At 43.4% G+C, this 15,776-nt stretch overlaps 1 protein-coding gene across 1 annotated transcript in view; it reads right to left on the reverse strand.

Moving 5' to 3' along the window:
* Positions 1–15,776, reverse strand: part of ttc28 (tetratricopeptide repeat domain 28) — a 113,101-nt gene that overhangs the window by 90,571 nt on the left and 6,754 nt on the right. The window contains exon 2 of the mRNA XM_073478525.1: positions 13,020–13,373. Within this exon, the coding sequence (XP_073334626.1) occupies positions 13,020–13,373 (354 nt within the window). The remainder of the gene's footprint in view (positions 1–13,019; positions 13,374–15,776) is intronic.

Below are 15,776 nucleotides of genomic sequence, written 5' to 3' on the forward strand. Positions count from 1 at the left end.
CTCTGCCGGTTGAATCGTCAGAACAAAAAGACTCATGACTGCACGAGAAAAGATCATACGATGTATTAAAGACTATACACATGGCTGCTGTCGATGAGTTTGTTTCTTTCCCTTTAAAAGTTTCAGATGGTTTGATAAGTTTAAAATAAATCCATCAGGAGAAGAAGACATATGTGATGTCACCCAGATTATTAAAAATACCTTGAATTATCTAAAAATATTTATAGAAAGGTGTGAATCAGAGGTTTGTTTTTTCTTCTTTCTTCTCATTAATTAATCATTAATCATCTCACGACCCCTCACATTGACCTTGTGACTCGTTGGAGGGGCCCGACCCCGAGGTTGGAAATCACATGACAAGACTACAGACTTTTACGATATAAGATAGTTAAAACTAGCTCCATACTTACTCAACCACTGATTCATTACAATTAATAATATAATAACATAAAATAATAATATATATTTCACATAGAAAGTCCTTTTTCTTTTGATCCTTGAGGCTCATTTTGATTATTTATGTACACACTTTCACCGCCCTGCGTCAAAAGACCTCGGTCAAACATATCTTTAATACTATTTTTCTTTTTTTTAACTCAGCTGTTCGCCGGCTGCTCGGTGATGAGCTGCTGTATCTAATGTTACGTTACGAGCCAGCTGTTCTGCTGCCGGACCGACAGACTACAGAGCAGCTTCTCTTCTCGACTCATCCTCAGCACTCCGACATAAAAAACAGTTTTCCTATCAGGTGACAGGCATTAATAATAACTTTATAACTATATATAAACAGCCAAGCTTCTCGCTGATCGTCTCTTGTTTATGTAGGTCAGGTGTAGACATCAGTATTACACTGAGGCTGTTTCATGAGCAGTTAAATACTCTGTGTAGTATTTTGCTTCAACGTACATACTTCTACTTAACTAATGACTTTTACATGTAATGGAGTATTTATACATTGTGGTATTGGTATTTTTATGCAAGTAACAAAGAGTATTTCTTCCACTACTGCCCCAAAAACTGATCCTACAATCTGCAGATAAAATCAGTCCAAGTTCACTCCGGCTCCACATTTTCTGCAACAACTAAATGTTTTGAATTTGCTGATTTGTGCCTCTGACCAGCTTCTTCTTCACACCGACATCTGTTGATGCTCATGGGTATTGTAGTATTTAGAGCGGTCCACCAAAACCAAACAGACAAAACAGAAAAGAAATTAAAATAATTGAACTTGGTGACGATAACATAAATCTCTTGGGCGCATGATCCAGCTACGTCGAGGACATCAGTGAAAGAAATAAATCTGAAACAAGAACAAAAAACAGGGAAAAAAAACTCAGTTTCCAAAACTCTGTAAAAGCCAATTAGATTTTTTAAGGCCAGACTGAAGAACAATCTCCTCTGGGAGGCAAATAAGCCCGAGATCCTCCATTTTGAATTTCATGTTTCAGCTGATTCTCCTCAGACCCTCGTTCTCTGTCATAAAACAAATCACACACACACACACACACACACATCTGAGCCTATAAACCCTGAGAACAATTCCACAAAAGAAAAAAGATAATCCATAATTTGATCCATTGTTGCCATGGTGACGGGCCGCACCGCTGCAACAAGTCAGGGCAACATGAAGGCTGCTGTCCGCGCTGACGTGGAGGCGAACCGGAGAGTTGTGACAGCAGATTCATTTTTTGTTTTTAGTCGAGCGCCGTGCAGGAAAACACTGAGACTCATTTTAAAGACCATCATTTATAACTTGACCCAGAAAAAAATGACAATTAACTCAACGTCGTCCCCAAAAGTTTCTCGTTTAAACTCTTTGCTGTTCTCAGTTTTTCGTCTTGGATTGAAGATATCCTCTAGTGGTGATGGTGGGATGCTAAAAAATTAACATATGGTGACTGATTTTAGCATTATGCATTCAAAGTACAGCCTTACAGAGCTGCTAGCATGCTTATTAACTCTTTTCCGACTGGGACACGTGTCCCTTTTACATTGCGGAGTCCATGTCAACAAGTAAGAAGAGCCAGACAACAGAGTGCATCTCATGTGAGGCTGCAGCATCATGTCATCTGAAGACTCTGAGTCTCGTCTCTGCAAGAATACACCTGAAAACGACATCATACCAACATTTCATGACAGTTTTATCATCTATGTCTGAGGAGAACACACACAACAGGTGAAGAGCAGTTTTTTCTCTTTATCTTTCTGTCGATATCTGAATTAAATCACCACCTCCAGCTGTGGTTTGGATCCGTTCATGTGGTTCAGTCTCCGCCCAGACTTCATAAAATCAATCTGGATGTGCCAAAAAAAAAAATGTTTGGCTGGTAGTCTGAACGCAGCCTCTGAGCACTAAGCTCTTTCACAGCAATGCCCTGAATTCACTTTCATACGGACGAGACTGAACAGATACGGTGGCGATCGAGGTAATAACAAGAAAGAAATGATCGAGCCCAGATAAACAAATACATCCATAAAAACAAGAACTTGCAAACATGTCTGGGATCATATGCAACAATAAAAAATTATAAAAATGGAAAAAGAGGAGAATAAAATCGCGGCAATAAAAAACAATTAAAAAAATGCAGTATATCAGAATAAAAACAATAAATACGACAACCATCAGCTCTTTTATGTGACTGTAACATAATGTTCTGCACTGATGCTGATACCAGTCTCATTAATGACTGCTGATGACCTCTTTAATCAGTCTGAATGATCATCCTCCTCCTCAATAATCACACCAACAACACTACAGTCTTGATGTTCTGATAAAGAGTCCGGTTGATGACTGAGACCGTCCGACTGATCTGATTTATGCTGCAGTTTCATTATTTTAAGTACACCTCGTTAAAAGGAGGCCACGAGCCCGGATGTGCTCGTATTACACACACTCCCATCACATTCCCCCCCAAAAAGTGCTCTCTTTGAAGCTCAGACCCAAAACCCGGCCCGCCTCCACAGACATCACAGGAGTCCCAAATATGTGATTGTTCATTAACCTCAACCTCCCGTCTGGAAATAGCAACGTACAGCCCTTTATTAGCGAGTCACTCTCGCTGCTGTTTACCTCTCCTCTCTTCTTTCTGTTTTTCTTTCGCAGCTCTGTTACTCCGGGGCGGCGCTGCTCCAGATACTGAGAGGGAACCCAGAAATCCCAGAACCCACGACGAGGACGACAGCCCCCGAAGCAAAGCGCGGAGAGACGGTATAAACAGCCCGTCAGGGTCCAAACACAGCTGAGGGATGATTCTGGTTATCAACATTTAGATTTTTTAGGGATGGCTGTCAGTCGAACACTTTGGTCCAGACTGAAATATCACCTACTACTCACTTCTGCACTGACGCTCATGTTCCCCAGAGGATGAATCTTTGACATTTCCACCTCTCCAGTGAAACAAAGATGGACCCGGAGGGCGAATCCCTCGATTCATCGATTCAAAGAAAATTAGTCGCCAACTTTCTTGTTCACCGATTAATCCTTTCTTAATCCTTTCAGTCATTTTTCAAGTAAATATGTCAAACACTTGCTGGTTCCAGCTTCTTAAATGTGAGGATTTGCTGCTTTTCTGTCATGTATGATAGTAAATGAAGAGTCTTTGGAAAGAAGCGATCTAAAGTCGTCACCTCAGGGCTTTTCTGGGAAATTCTGTAGATGTATTAGATCTTTGCCTATCACAGACAGATGTATTGTGTCAGTGTGTTTGTTGTCTCATATGCAGCGAAATTGAAACTGTTTTAAGTGTGAGGGATCACTGCAGAAATAGTTCCTGATATTTATTAATATCAGGAACTATTTCTCCCTCATATCCGTGTCGGCATCGGCCCCAGACATCGAGTATCGGTCCGATTCTAATCATTTCAGTCATTTTGAAAGAAAAATTGTCAAACATTTTCTGGTTCCAGCTTCCTAAACGTGAAGATTTCTGTGCTTTTCTTTGTGATTTATGACGGTAGATGAAGAGTCTTTGGGTTTTGGACTGATGGTTGGACAGAAGAAGTGATGTGAAGACGTCACTTCGGGTCTTTTATGTATATAATTAGAAAAAAAGGGGTAATTTTTTATTATTAAATTATCAATTACATTTATTGTTTCATTTCTTTTTTAACTCCCTTATATCTGTGTCGGCATCGGCCCCAAAAATGTACTACTGGTTGGACTCTAGTGACGGTCTTTCTGACAGTAAACGAAGAGTCTTTGGACTGCTGGTTGGACAAAAGAAGAAATTTGAGGACGTCACTTTGGACTCAACAAAGACGAAACCGTTAATCGGTTAACCATGAAAATAATCAGCAGATTAATCCATAATCAAACTCATCAATTGTCCCAACCACCATCCCCATCGCCCTCCTTTTGTGTTTACTATGACACCTGAATGCCTCCTTTGCTCCCCTGATAATTGCTACGGCCACTAGAGGTCGCCATCTAACAATAAAACGTAAATATAAAGGTCTTGAACAGCTGTTTTTCTGGTGAGGACGGGCTGTACAAACTGATTTATTTGTGGGCAAAAGGAAGAAAGTGCAACAGAAAAATAAATAATACCAAGAACATGAAACTGTGGATGTTCACAACGTAAAGTTTGGACCAATAACCTTTCAGGATTTCTGTCTCATCTTCAGACTACTTGTGTTTCCGGGCCCCGGAGATCTCACCAGCTCTCCAGATCTCACCTCGGTATCGTAGGAGACACAATAACTTAACTTTACATTCGACCACGAGCTGCTCGTACTAGTCAGTTGTTTCTTAAACTGGGTTTATTATGAGAAGAAAAAACAAGAGCTGAGACCTAAATCCTCCTTCTGTGACATTCACTTCTCTCTGTGATAGCAGTCACACCACCACCATGTTCAAGTCCGACCCAGTCACTCTTTCATTATCTCCCACTGCTGTTATCTTTCTCCTTCCTCTGCAATTCTCTTTGCTCAGACAGCCGAGGCACCCGGCTGTGAGAGATGAGCACAGAGGGAGGATAAAGAAACCGCTAAAAAAACCCACTCCAGCAGCACACGACGGTTGCTGAGACAGCAGAGTTTGGGCCGAGTCTGGCTGTGCCTCGGCAGATGTCTTACAGCGGCGTATGAACCAAACGCTGCGAGCGGAGAAGCAGGAGCATATCTCCGATTAATACCAGACAATTAGGCCCGACTCCTCCAACTCATTACACTCTGCAGGCGAGAGCTGGTGTGAGTCTGCCTGTGTGAGACGGAGCGAGCAGCAGGTTATTTGCTGCTGATGTGCACTTTTTTTTTTTTCTTGCAAACATGTTATCACATTTACTTTACAGACAGGAAGCTGAGAAGCAGCTTCATCTGGAGCTGTTGCTGCTAATGAGAGCGATAAAGAAACAGGAGAGAGAAGGTGGAGTGATTATTACACTTATCTGTGCAGCTCTGGGAAGCCTATTAGTCCTGGTTGGATTACTAAATTGTGCATGTTTGGTCGCTGCAGAGCCTCATGTGATGTGGGTCATGAGAGGGCCGCTGACGGGCTGGAACAAAGGAAAAGTTGTGTTTGAGCTCTGTGAGATTGTGACCAGGCGGTTTCCCCAACACGTCAGTGCTGCTCTCTAGTGGCTGCAGAGAAAAATCAATGGTTCCTCTCATCCTTTAACTTTTACACGACACAAGGGGCTCGTCTCAGATCTCTACTTTGTGTCTCCTCGTCTCCTCGTCTCCCGCCTGTGAGCCAGAAAATCAATCTCAGCACGGATGTCTCCCTTCAACGCATCTCGAGGAGAGAGGAGGTCGGCTGGAGGAGATGCGAGCGAGGATGTACAGGTGGATCCTTTGCAGAAGGCGTGAAACACAGCTGGAGTAAACAAACCACGGTGGGAGCAGGACTCCGAATTATTTAAAAAGATCACTGTAAGATCAAACTTTCATTTAACAGGTCCAGAAGTTGAGAAGGTGGTAAATATTGCTATTTTAAAGGAGCAGTGTGTAGTTTTGTGGAAGACATTTAAACCAGAAGAGAAAGATCTTCATTAAAACACAGTGACAGAGTTCAGAGAAGTTATTCCAGTCAGGTAAGTGTGGTGATTTTTGTTTTTGCTTCCTTGAAGGAAAAAGCAAACCTCCGTTAATTATCCATTCACAGCTTGGATACCACATATACACTTAATATATGTGTAATAGTACGCTCGCCTGGATAATCACTTCAGCTGACCTGATGTGAACTAAAGTAAAGTAAGGCCCTCGAGGAGTTAAGGGTTTGAGTCTGTTTCCTTTTAAAATCAGATTTTTTATTGAGCACAGAGAAAATGTACACTTACAGCTGCAGGTTGTACATCCTCGCCTCCTCTCCTCGCCTCCTCTCCTCACACCTCAGTCCCTCCCACAGGCTATATTCACTTCAATATGTCAGTAGATGTCAGTAAGCAAAGTTAATAAATACAATATTAATGAGGTAATAATACAAACTCAGATACAACGTCATAACTCAGAGATAACCTGATGAAGGTCTAAGTACCGAAACGTCATTAAACTTAATTGCGAGTGAAGTGGACGGTGTGCCGGAGTCTTTTTCCTGATTTTCCTAATAATACAAACTCAGAAATATTGATTTTCTTAATAACTGAATACACAGGCTGTTCTCTCAAACTGAAAATGAGATGCAGCAGCTGTAAGTGTTCATTTTCTCTGTGCTCAATAAAAAAAATCTGATTTTAAAACCCTTAATTCAAACTAACTGCTGCGCAGCCTGGAGGGCCTTACTTTACTTTAGTTCACATCAGGTCAGCTGAAGTGATTATTCAGGCGAGCGTACTATTACACATATATTAAGTATATACGTGGTATCCAAGCTGTGAATGAATAATTAATGGACGCTTACTTGGGTTGTAAAGAAGCACAAAAATCAACACAATTAAGTTTCTAACTGAAGTTTTTTCTTGGACACGTTCTGCAAAATTATTATGAAATTTCAAGTTGTGCCAATCGAGTAGCGATCGTCTAAAGACTGAACTTTCATGTTTGACGTGTTTTTACCTCAAAAATAAGTTACTTTGTGTTTTATATTTATTTTGACAAGGCAGCAGGTGAGATATTGTATCTATATCTCATATTTCACATCAGCTTAAAGTGGAGTAACTGTCCCGTAACTAATAGATATCACCAGAAAACTTCCCGAGCTGATTTCTGACATTAAGACAATAAGTTTTGTGATATTTTGTGTTTTAAAGGAGCGCTGTGTAGTTTTGGAGAAGAAATTCAGTATTTTAATATTTACAATATTAATGAGGCAATAATACAAACTCAGAAATATTTATTTTTTCCATAAGCTCTCAGAGGAAAATAAGAAAGAGAGGTGGCAGGGTCCGCCACATATAAACAAAGTAAAACAGTATAAACCAGTAAATCAGTTTGTTTATTCAGTCATGAAAACAAAGAGAGTTTGTTTATTTAGTTTGTTTAGACAGAAAAAATAATCAGCCAATGACGATCTTTCTCTGCTCATTAACATTTCTTCCTCAAAACTACAGACTGCTCCTTTAACTGTGCATTAAAACCAAAGTGAAATCTTCTTTGAGTCTTTCTTTATTCGGCTGGTAGAAACCGATACGACGAAATATCCTCATGTGAAAACATTTGCCGAATTAACAGGAAGGTCCAAATAGTTACGAATGTGATGTAGACAGCATTTATCACAGTTTATAAAGTCTCTCCTGACTTAACGACTCACTAAATTGAGCGATTTTTAAAGGGAGTCTGGTCATACAAATGATGCGAGCTAATTGAATGTGTGTTACATTTTATAAAAGCAAAATAGCCCCAAAAAAATGATGTTTCCACTTGTGGTATTTCCCCTTCAGTGAAAGAAAATAGGATCTCTCCCTGCACCAAACAGAACCGTCTTCAGATTGCTTGTTTTCATAAAATCAACAGTCCAAAACCCAAAAGTCGGTCAAAAAGTCCAAACACGTAGAGAGTAACTCGTGACCTCACAGGTGAACGCGACACAGTCTGATCACAGTGTTGTTTTGTGTACGTGAAGTGGTTTCAGTGCAGCTCGTTCAGTGAAATATCTCCCTGCTGGAGACTTCAATCACTCTCCTCACATGGTCTGCACTAAGTCCTGGATTACCCCGCTGACCCGGCCCGAGTTCTCCATGACACAATTTCAGATATGGCACGAACACAGCAGAGAACATTACCATCACGCCGACGCAGTCCGGGGAGCGAAGTCACGACACCGTGGAGTCGTCCGACGACCGGGGAGGAACCCGAACGCGAGTCCTTCTCCCTCGGTCGGGTCAGATAATAATAAACTGTGTCATGTGGGGAAACCTTCCTGTTTTCAGTGCACGGTCCTCTCTGCTTTCTCTGCACGTATGTCGGTAATATTTTTGCAGCGTGTGGTTGGAGAGTAGTTTGTTAATGACAGGGGAAGCCTGAGCGGCTCCGCGGCCTTCTGCGTAAACAGGCGTAGCTGGCTGCCATCTGGCCGGCTGCTGCTTCAGAGCACAGAGCCGATCTGATCATCTGATTACAGCGACGACTACCAGAGCACAATGTTCAGGAAAACACTTTAGGACTTCAGGAAACTTACTTACAACCACCTGTTTAAAGGGTCAGTCCACCAAATTACAAGAAAACCTTTTAATGTCACTCTCTTCTGAAGGTTCTGCTTTGATTTGTGCTGGTTTTGATGCATCTCCTGACTTTTCACGGGGAACTTTACTTCTGTAGAAAGTATTTGCACTGAAAACTGAAGTCCTAAACTATGAACTATTCATTTTTTTATTCAGTTTGAGTAATTTTTTAAGATAAAAAGGTTTCCAGCTTGTTAACTGAATATTTTCCAGTTTCTTTCCTCCTCTGTGACAGTAAACTGAATATCGTTTGGTTGTGGACGAAACAGGACATTTGAGGACGTCATCGTGGGTTTTGGGAAACACTGATCGATATTTTTCAGCGTTTTCTGACATTTTATAGACCAAATATCTAATCAATTAATCAAGAATGAAAATTTAGATAGTTGCAGTCCTTATTTTAAGCATATTCTCTTGATGAGTCCGTCTTTAGTCAAACCGACTCGACCTTTGTTTACTTCTATTATCCCAGATGTTTCCAACAATGTTCAAACCAGAGAAATCCACAAGTTTACTCAAGTTAACGGAGCGTTTCATTTGATCACATTTTCCGGGAAAGGGGAAATCCACGAGTACGACTGAATTTAAGGTTAAATAAAACTTTAAAACATTACCTCGTCCTGAGTCACATCAGATTTTCAGCAGCAGTGGAGGTGGTTTTACAGTGTAAACATCAACAGTGAAGCGAGTGTGGCAGCAGGAACATTTGTGTTTATTTGCGTGACTCATGCAGTGTTTATCTAGGCTAGCCGCGTAAGCTAATGTTAGCAAGCATGCTCAGTGAGTTCAGTGCTCACAGCAGACCTTCACTATTTCTCTCCAGGGAACAGTGAAAATAGCAAAAAGTTAAAATTTCCTCAAGTCCGAGGCGGCTTTAACTCCCAAGAATCCAAAACCTGAAGGGATTTAATAAATATCATATCAACACTTCAACAATACGTGTCTGGAGGAGGAGGAGGGGGGTTGGTTGTGAGAGGACGGGAGCCAAGCCAGAGACCACTGCTCAGGACTGTGTTTCAACATTTGTAAGCGCGAAACAACTGGATATTCTGATGTTCGTGCTGGTTTCTGCTGCCTGAAAGTGGCCCAAAAAACACCTGTCATTGTTATAAAATCTGCTATATCTGTAAACGTGCAATACGTGAGATAGTAAATTGTTGAGTCTCATTTCCAGCTTGTTAAAAGTGTCAATATTTGAAAACCAGATAAACCCAGTGCATCAGTAATTAACCACCTGAGACTCAACACATTTCTCCAGAATCACTTTTCTGCACCTTTAAAGAGCTCAGAAGAAAAAAAACTGAACAACCTCCATCTGCTGAGAGAGAAAGCTCCACCTGCCTGTGTGCTATCAACCATTTCTCACCAGCACCCTCAATCTCAGTCGACACGGGTAACTCCCGAGCCTTTCTTATCCTTCAGATACGGATCGGCGGCGCAGCTGTAGATCTGCCGCTGTGCCTCCATTATCTCCTCTAGACCGAACAGACGTCTTTATTTGAGAGACCAAAAACAGTACAAGCAGTTTATGTGGAGAAGCAAAAAGTTTTCTCAGACCACTGTGAGCTTAAGGATCTGAATAAATGCACCTGTACGGGAGGGGGGGAATAAAAGCCTCTTTCAGAAAGCACCCAATAACTCCACAAAAACACACAGAGCGAGTGTGCGGATGACAGCAAACATTCAGACACAAAACAGTCGAGTCTGTAGGAGAAAAACACTCAGACGAGTCAAAGGAAAAGGCTTTCAGCTCCGGCTGCAGTTTTTACATCTGTGATGTGACTTCATTTGAATCACAAAGAAAACAAAAGGGTCTCTCTAAAGCTCGGCGCTGAAAGCACCGACGAAAAAGAGATAAAGCTGCACAAAACGACGAGAAAACAACATTAAAATGCAAAGAAGTTCTGTTATTCTGTACCGCGTCGGTATCCAGATAAGCACACAAACACATGCGACTTTTTGACCAGTTACACCCCTCTGTTCCCATGGTCGAGTGTGTGTGTGTGTGTGTGTGTGTGTGTGTGTGTGTGTGTGTGTGTGTGTGTGTGTGTGTGTGTGTGATGCAGTCAGTGTGTGTTTGAGCCTGTTGTGCCAACAGAGGAGTCGACGGGGGCAGCAACGGGACAAACTGTGGGAGGCAAACAGAAGAAGAAGAAAAGAAAAAAGGCGCCCGGCGAAACGCAGAAAGAGAGAGCTCAAGCAGAAGTAAAAGTCGCCCTCAGAAAGACTCTCTCTTATTGGTACTTCATTAGTCTTGACCTTGTCTTTGACCCACGGCGAATGCAGCGGCAAGCCCACTGCTATGACACCGCCGCTATACAAACCACACACACACACACAAACACACACACACACACACACACACACACACACACACACACACACACACACAAAGGAATGCTGCTTCTGTTATTGTCTTTAAGTGCCAAACTCAGGCCAAGGCCTAGCCGGGGTTTGAAAAACAAAATAACAGCCGTGCAAAGCTCTCTCGCTCGCACACACACTCGCATATACACACCCAAACACCACTTCCGTCCATTCTCTCTCACAGAGAAAGGAAGTGGAGTCGAGCTGGCCCGGCCCCAGTCGTCCAGACAGAGGTAGCCTGGCAGGCCCGGTCTCCTGCCTGCCTGCCTGCCTGCCTGCCTGCCTGCTTCCCCCTCCTCTGAATGGCTTTAAAAGGAGTCCCCGAGCCCTCACCAGCCTTTTACTTCCTCACTGTGTTGGCGCATGTAAAGAGCCACTTCAAGGGGTGAAGAAGGACTTTGAATGGGGAAACTGCACATTTTAATAACACGGCACACATCAGCGGGTCTGCCGCACGCCGCTGGAAATTAAAACTGTGAAAGTAGTTCATGTAATTTTCACGACTTCAGAAGCAATGAGGATAAAAAAGTCAGACCGGGCGATGTTTAGATGATAAATGATCTGCAGTAGATCTCCACGCTGTTTCCACATTACTTCTGACTTCTCCTCTCTACATGAACACAAATATCTGAACTTTCTCCTCCTCACAGCTTCAAAACAGGCTCGTTACTTTAGTTTGATGCGTTTGAGGTGAATTATGGATTATTTTTATTTGGCGTCATCGCACGCCGCCTTCCCAACATCACGAGACTGATTTCAGACGTAAGAAGACGTAAACAGACAGAGAGGGAGGCTGGAATGGGGAGAAAAGGCGTGTTAGTGTCTCATGTCTGCAGAGGTTTTCTTATGTTCTCACTTTGTTGCTGCTCGGGACGCTTTACCAACCCAACATGTGGCTGTTTGACGTCCTGGGAATGAGACTCAACAATCAACTATCTGTGTGGTGCGTTCAGGAACAGCTGGGACAAATCCTACTGATTCTACCTTTAACTTTAATAGTCTTTGAATTTTATTAATATGACAACCGACTGAGCCGGCTAACTTACGTTTTAGCATCGAGCTAACTTGAACTGGACAGAAAGGCTCAGATCCTGATCATTGTGCAGGAGTTGAAGATGTATCCAGCGTTTTACAGACGCTTCTTTCACTGTTAGCTTATAGAAGGAGTATTTTCAGGCCGCCGTCACCACATGACGTTGTAATTTCACAGTTTGGCCGCTCCGAAAACTGGCTTCAAAGTCTGGCGCTGATCCGACGGGCTTCGTCAGAACAGATTGGTGTGTTTGAATGGTTTTAAATCAAATGTGACAGCAGCAGAGCAGGAAGTGGTCGACACAGTGTTGTTCACTGTGATACAACCAGAAATAACAGAGCAAAAATCTTCTATCATCCTTCTTTACACTGTCCAACCCGACATCTGAACTCCATTATCCGCCATCCTCTGACAGTCTGCCTCCTCGTTCAGGTCTCCATCACCATCACTGTCGTCACACTGGCTCTCCTTCCACCAGCATATTTACAGACATATCTCATTACGCTGAGTTATATGTGTGTCCTGCATCTCAAATACACTTGTCAAACAAAGAAAAAGACTATTCAGCACAAGCTTAACATTATACGCTATAAAAGCACAACATGTGGACTGCGGCGTCTAAATAGCAGGCTTGTGTTCAGCTCCCGTACACCGGTAACAATCACAAGTACAGCAAAAACAAGCTGAGAGACAGGATCTGGAGACGGACAGAGGGGAAATAAGGACTCCTTTTCCTTCTCTCTGAGCGCCCAGTTAAAGTCTCTCAGGCGCTAAGTTGGACAACAACAGGAAAAAAAGCAAACATTACGTCTGACAGCAGATCTAAGATACTTCGTAGAAGAGGAAGAAGCTCCCACAGAGAGAAACGCATCATGAAGAGCTCATCGAACCGTCCACTTAATGGACACATCCACTCTGCTGCCACATTAAACCCATTCCCCGCTGCAGCCGCAGCATCTCCATCACGCTCTCGTTCGAGGAGTGTGATTGGGCGGCGAGGGGTCGCCAGGGGTCAAACCTCTTACCTTGGGCCATTTGGGGTTGATGAGACGTGCTTTGATTGCGTCGTCCAGAGCCGTGCTGTACTGGCCCAGTCTGAGATAGGCTGCCGAGCGGTTGCTGTACAGGATGCAGTTCTGGGGGTCGGCGGTGAGGGCCTCGCTGTAGAGATGCACAGCCAGGGCGTACTCCCCCTGCTGGCAGGCCTGGTTACTGCGGCGCACGCGCTCCAGGAACTCGGCTTTGCTCAGGCCGGGGGCGCCGGAGCAGGGCGGCCGGTCCGCCCTCTTCACCGAAGGGATCACAGGGGAGGAAGAGGAGGAGGATGAAGAGGGAGGGTTGGTGGTTCTGCCGGTGGAGCGAGAACCAAACAGAGAGAACTGAGGAGGGGAAGAGGAGGGGAGGGACAAGAGAGAACGATTATAACAACAACTCCATAAATCATCAACAGAGAGCTGGTTTGATTGATTAACTGCTCGAGCTTCTGAAGCTTGAGGATTTTCTAACTTTCTCTCTTTTCTAACTTTGACTGACGACTGAGAAACAGAAAACCTGCCAGTCGAGTATAAACTGATTATGTTATATTTTGAGCTGTGTCATTCAGAGAGCCTTGTAAAGATTGACCAGATGAGAAGAGGCTTTGTGCCCACAGTGTTGTAGAAAAAAATAAATAAAAAAAAAAAAGTTAGAAAGACAGAAGAAATGTGCTTTTGGCTGCTGTTACATAAGTCATAAAAAAACAACTTATTGCAGGCAGAATTCGGCCCAAACTGCAGCAGCCTCATTTGCATGATATGATACTGTAGTTTCTGGCAAATGGGACACCGAACTGCTGCGTGCACTTTTTCTTTTTGGGCTTGAATTCCTCCGAGGGACAAACAGAGAGAAGGAAAGTCAGACTCAGAGCGTCAGATGAGGCTTCTGTTCTTCTCATTCGCTTCTGTCACAGCTGCTGAAGCTCGCTGAGGTTTGTTCTCTGTAGCTTTAACATTGAAACGCTGCCTCCCTCCCTGATCTGGTGTTTCCAAATTTGTCCTTTCACCAGAGCCTTACACCAAGGCCTTCATTATCTCCCTCTCTCTCTCTCTCTCTCTCCCTCTCTCTCTCTCTCTCTCTCTCTCTCTCTCTGTGTGTAACACACACACACACACACACACACACATGATTGTTCAGATATACACTTAAAATGTGCAGACTGGAGGGATTCCTAAAACTTAAAAAATGCATCACCCAACGGCTTTGAGCGAGAGGCAGAGTTGTTTGGAGGCTCTGATGATTCACTGGAAATAAACTTCAAGAAAAACTTCAGCAGAGAAAAAAAAAAAATGTTTGTCGACTCACAGGAGAGTTTGTGCTGCGGACAACAAACTGGATCAGACCACTGTCAACCAATGGACGGGAGGACGGAGGGATGGATGGATGGATGTTTGGATAGATGGGTGGTCGGATGGATGGCTGGATGGATGTTTGAATGGATGATTGGATAGACGGATGGATGGATGGGTGGTTGGTTGGATGGACAGATGGATGGATGGATGGATGGATGGATGGACAGACGGACGGACGGAGAAGGTGTCCAGTAAAACCAGTTGAGACTTTTGAACATGATGATCCTCATCATCATCATCATCATCATCATCATCATCACGTTTCATCAGCAGCTGTCAGTTCAGACTTTAAAGACTCTGAAAGCTGAAACCACGTGACTCTCAGCCTGTCACGGTGCAGTCCTGCTCCACGTGAAGGATTTCTGCCACAGGTTAGAGAGCAGAACAATCAGTGAGGGAGAAGTTTCAGCACTCAGCAGAGCTGTCACTTGTTGAAAAGAGTTTTCTGGAGCAAACAACTTCGTTTGGCATCGAGCGTCTTCATCTTGGCTCATCAGCCACGAAAATAAAGATTAATTTCTTGAGTTTCGGCGCCTCCTGAGACCTCGACAACTTCTCTCCTCACAGTTGAGTTCATGGCAGTTTTAATTAAGTACGCCTCTGACAGATGGTGGTGTGATTAATTTGGAATCAAGCACAATCAGGCTGTACGCCGTTAAAAGCAAGATTTAAGTCTTAACTGTGGACAGTTATTCATGCTGCTGGTGACAGAGAGTCCAGGTCTGCAGCCGGAGCTTCAGAGATACTGAGGAACACTGAGGATACTGAAAACTTAGATTTTTCAGTTTTCACATATCTAGTTAGTTGTTTATTAGACTATCTTTAAAGCTACTACAAGTAACTTTCTTTTCTGCTGATTCTGGCGCCCCCTGTCGACAAAAGATGAAGTGAACTTTGCTTTAGTGTTGTACCACCAGACTACAGAGCTTCTGTCCTCCTCAATTCATCCTCAGCACTCCGCCATAAAAAAATATTTTGATATAATGAATAATAACTGTGTAAAAATAGCCATCCAGGAGGCATCCTGATCAAATGCCCGAACCACCAATCCTTTCTACGCAACGGCGCAGCGACTCTAATCCGAGCCCAGCCATCCTAAGGAGGACGCTCGTTTCGGCCACTTGTATCCACGATCTTGCTCTTTGGGTCACTGCCCACAGCTCGTGACCACAGGTTAGGGTTGGATCGTACATGGACTGGTAAATTGAGATCTTCGCCTTTCAGCTCCCTTTTCACCACGATGGTCCGGCACAACGCCAGCAGTACTGCTGACACCACCACACCAAACCGCCTGCCCATCTCACGCTCCAATTTTCCATCACTCGTGAACAACACCCTGAGATACTTCAACTCCTCCGCTTTCCTCCAGGCGTTCCTAAGGTATGGCGATCACGA

The sequence above is a fragment of the Pagrus major genome, chromosome 12 (genome assembly GCF_040436345.1).
Source record: "Pagrus major chromosome 12, Pma_NU_1.0".
NCBI lineage: Eukaryota > Metazoa > Chordata > Actinopteri > Spariformes > Sparidae > Pagrus > Pagrus major.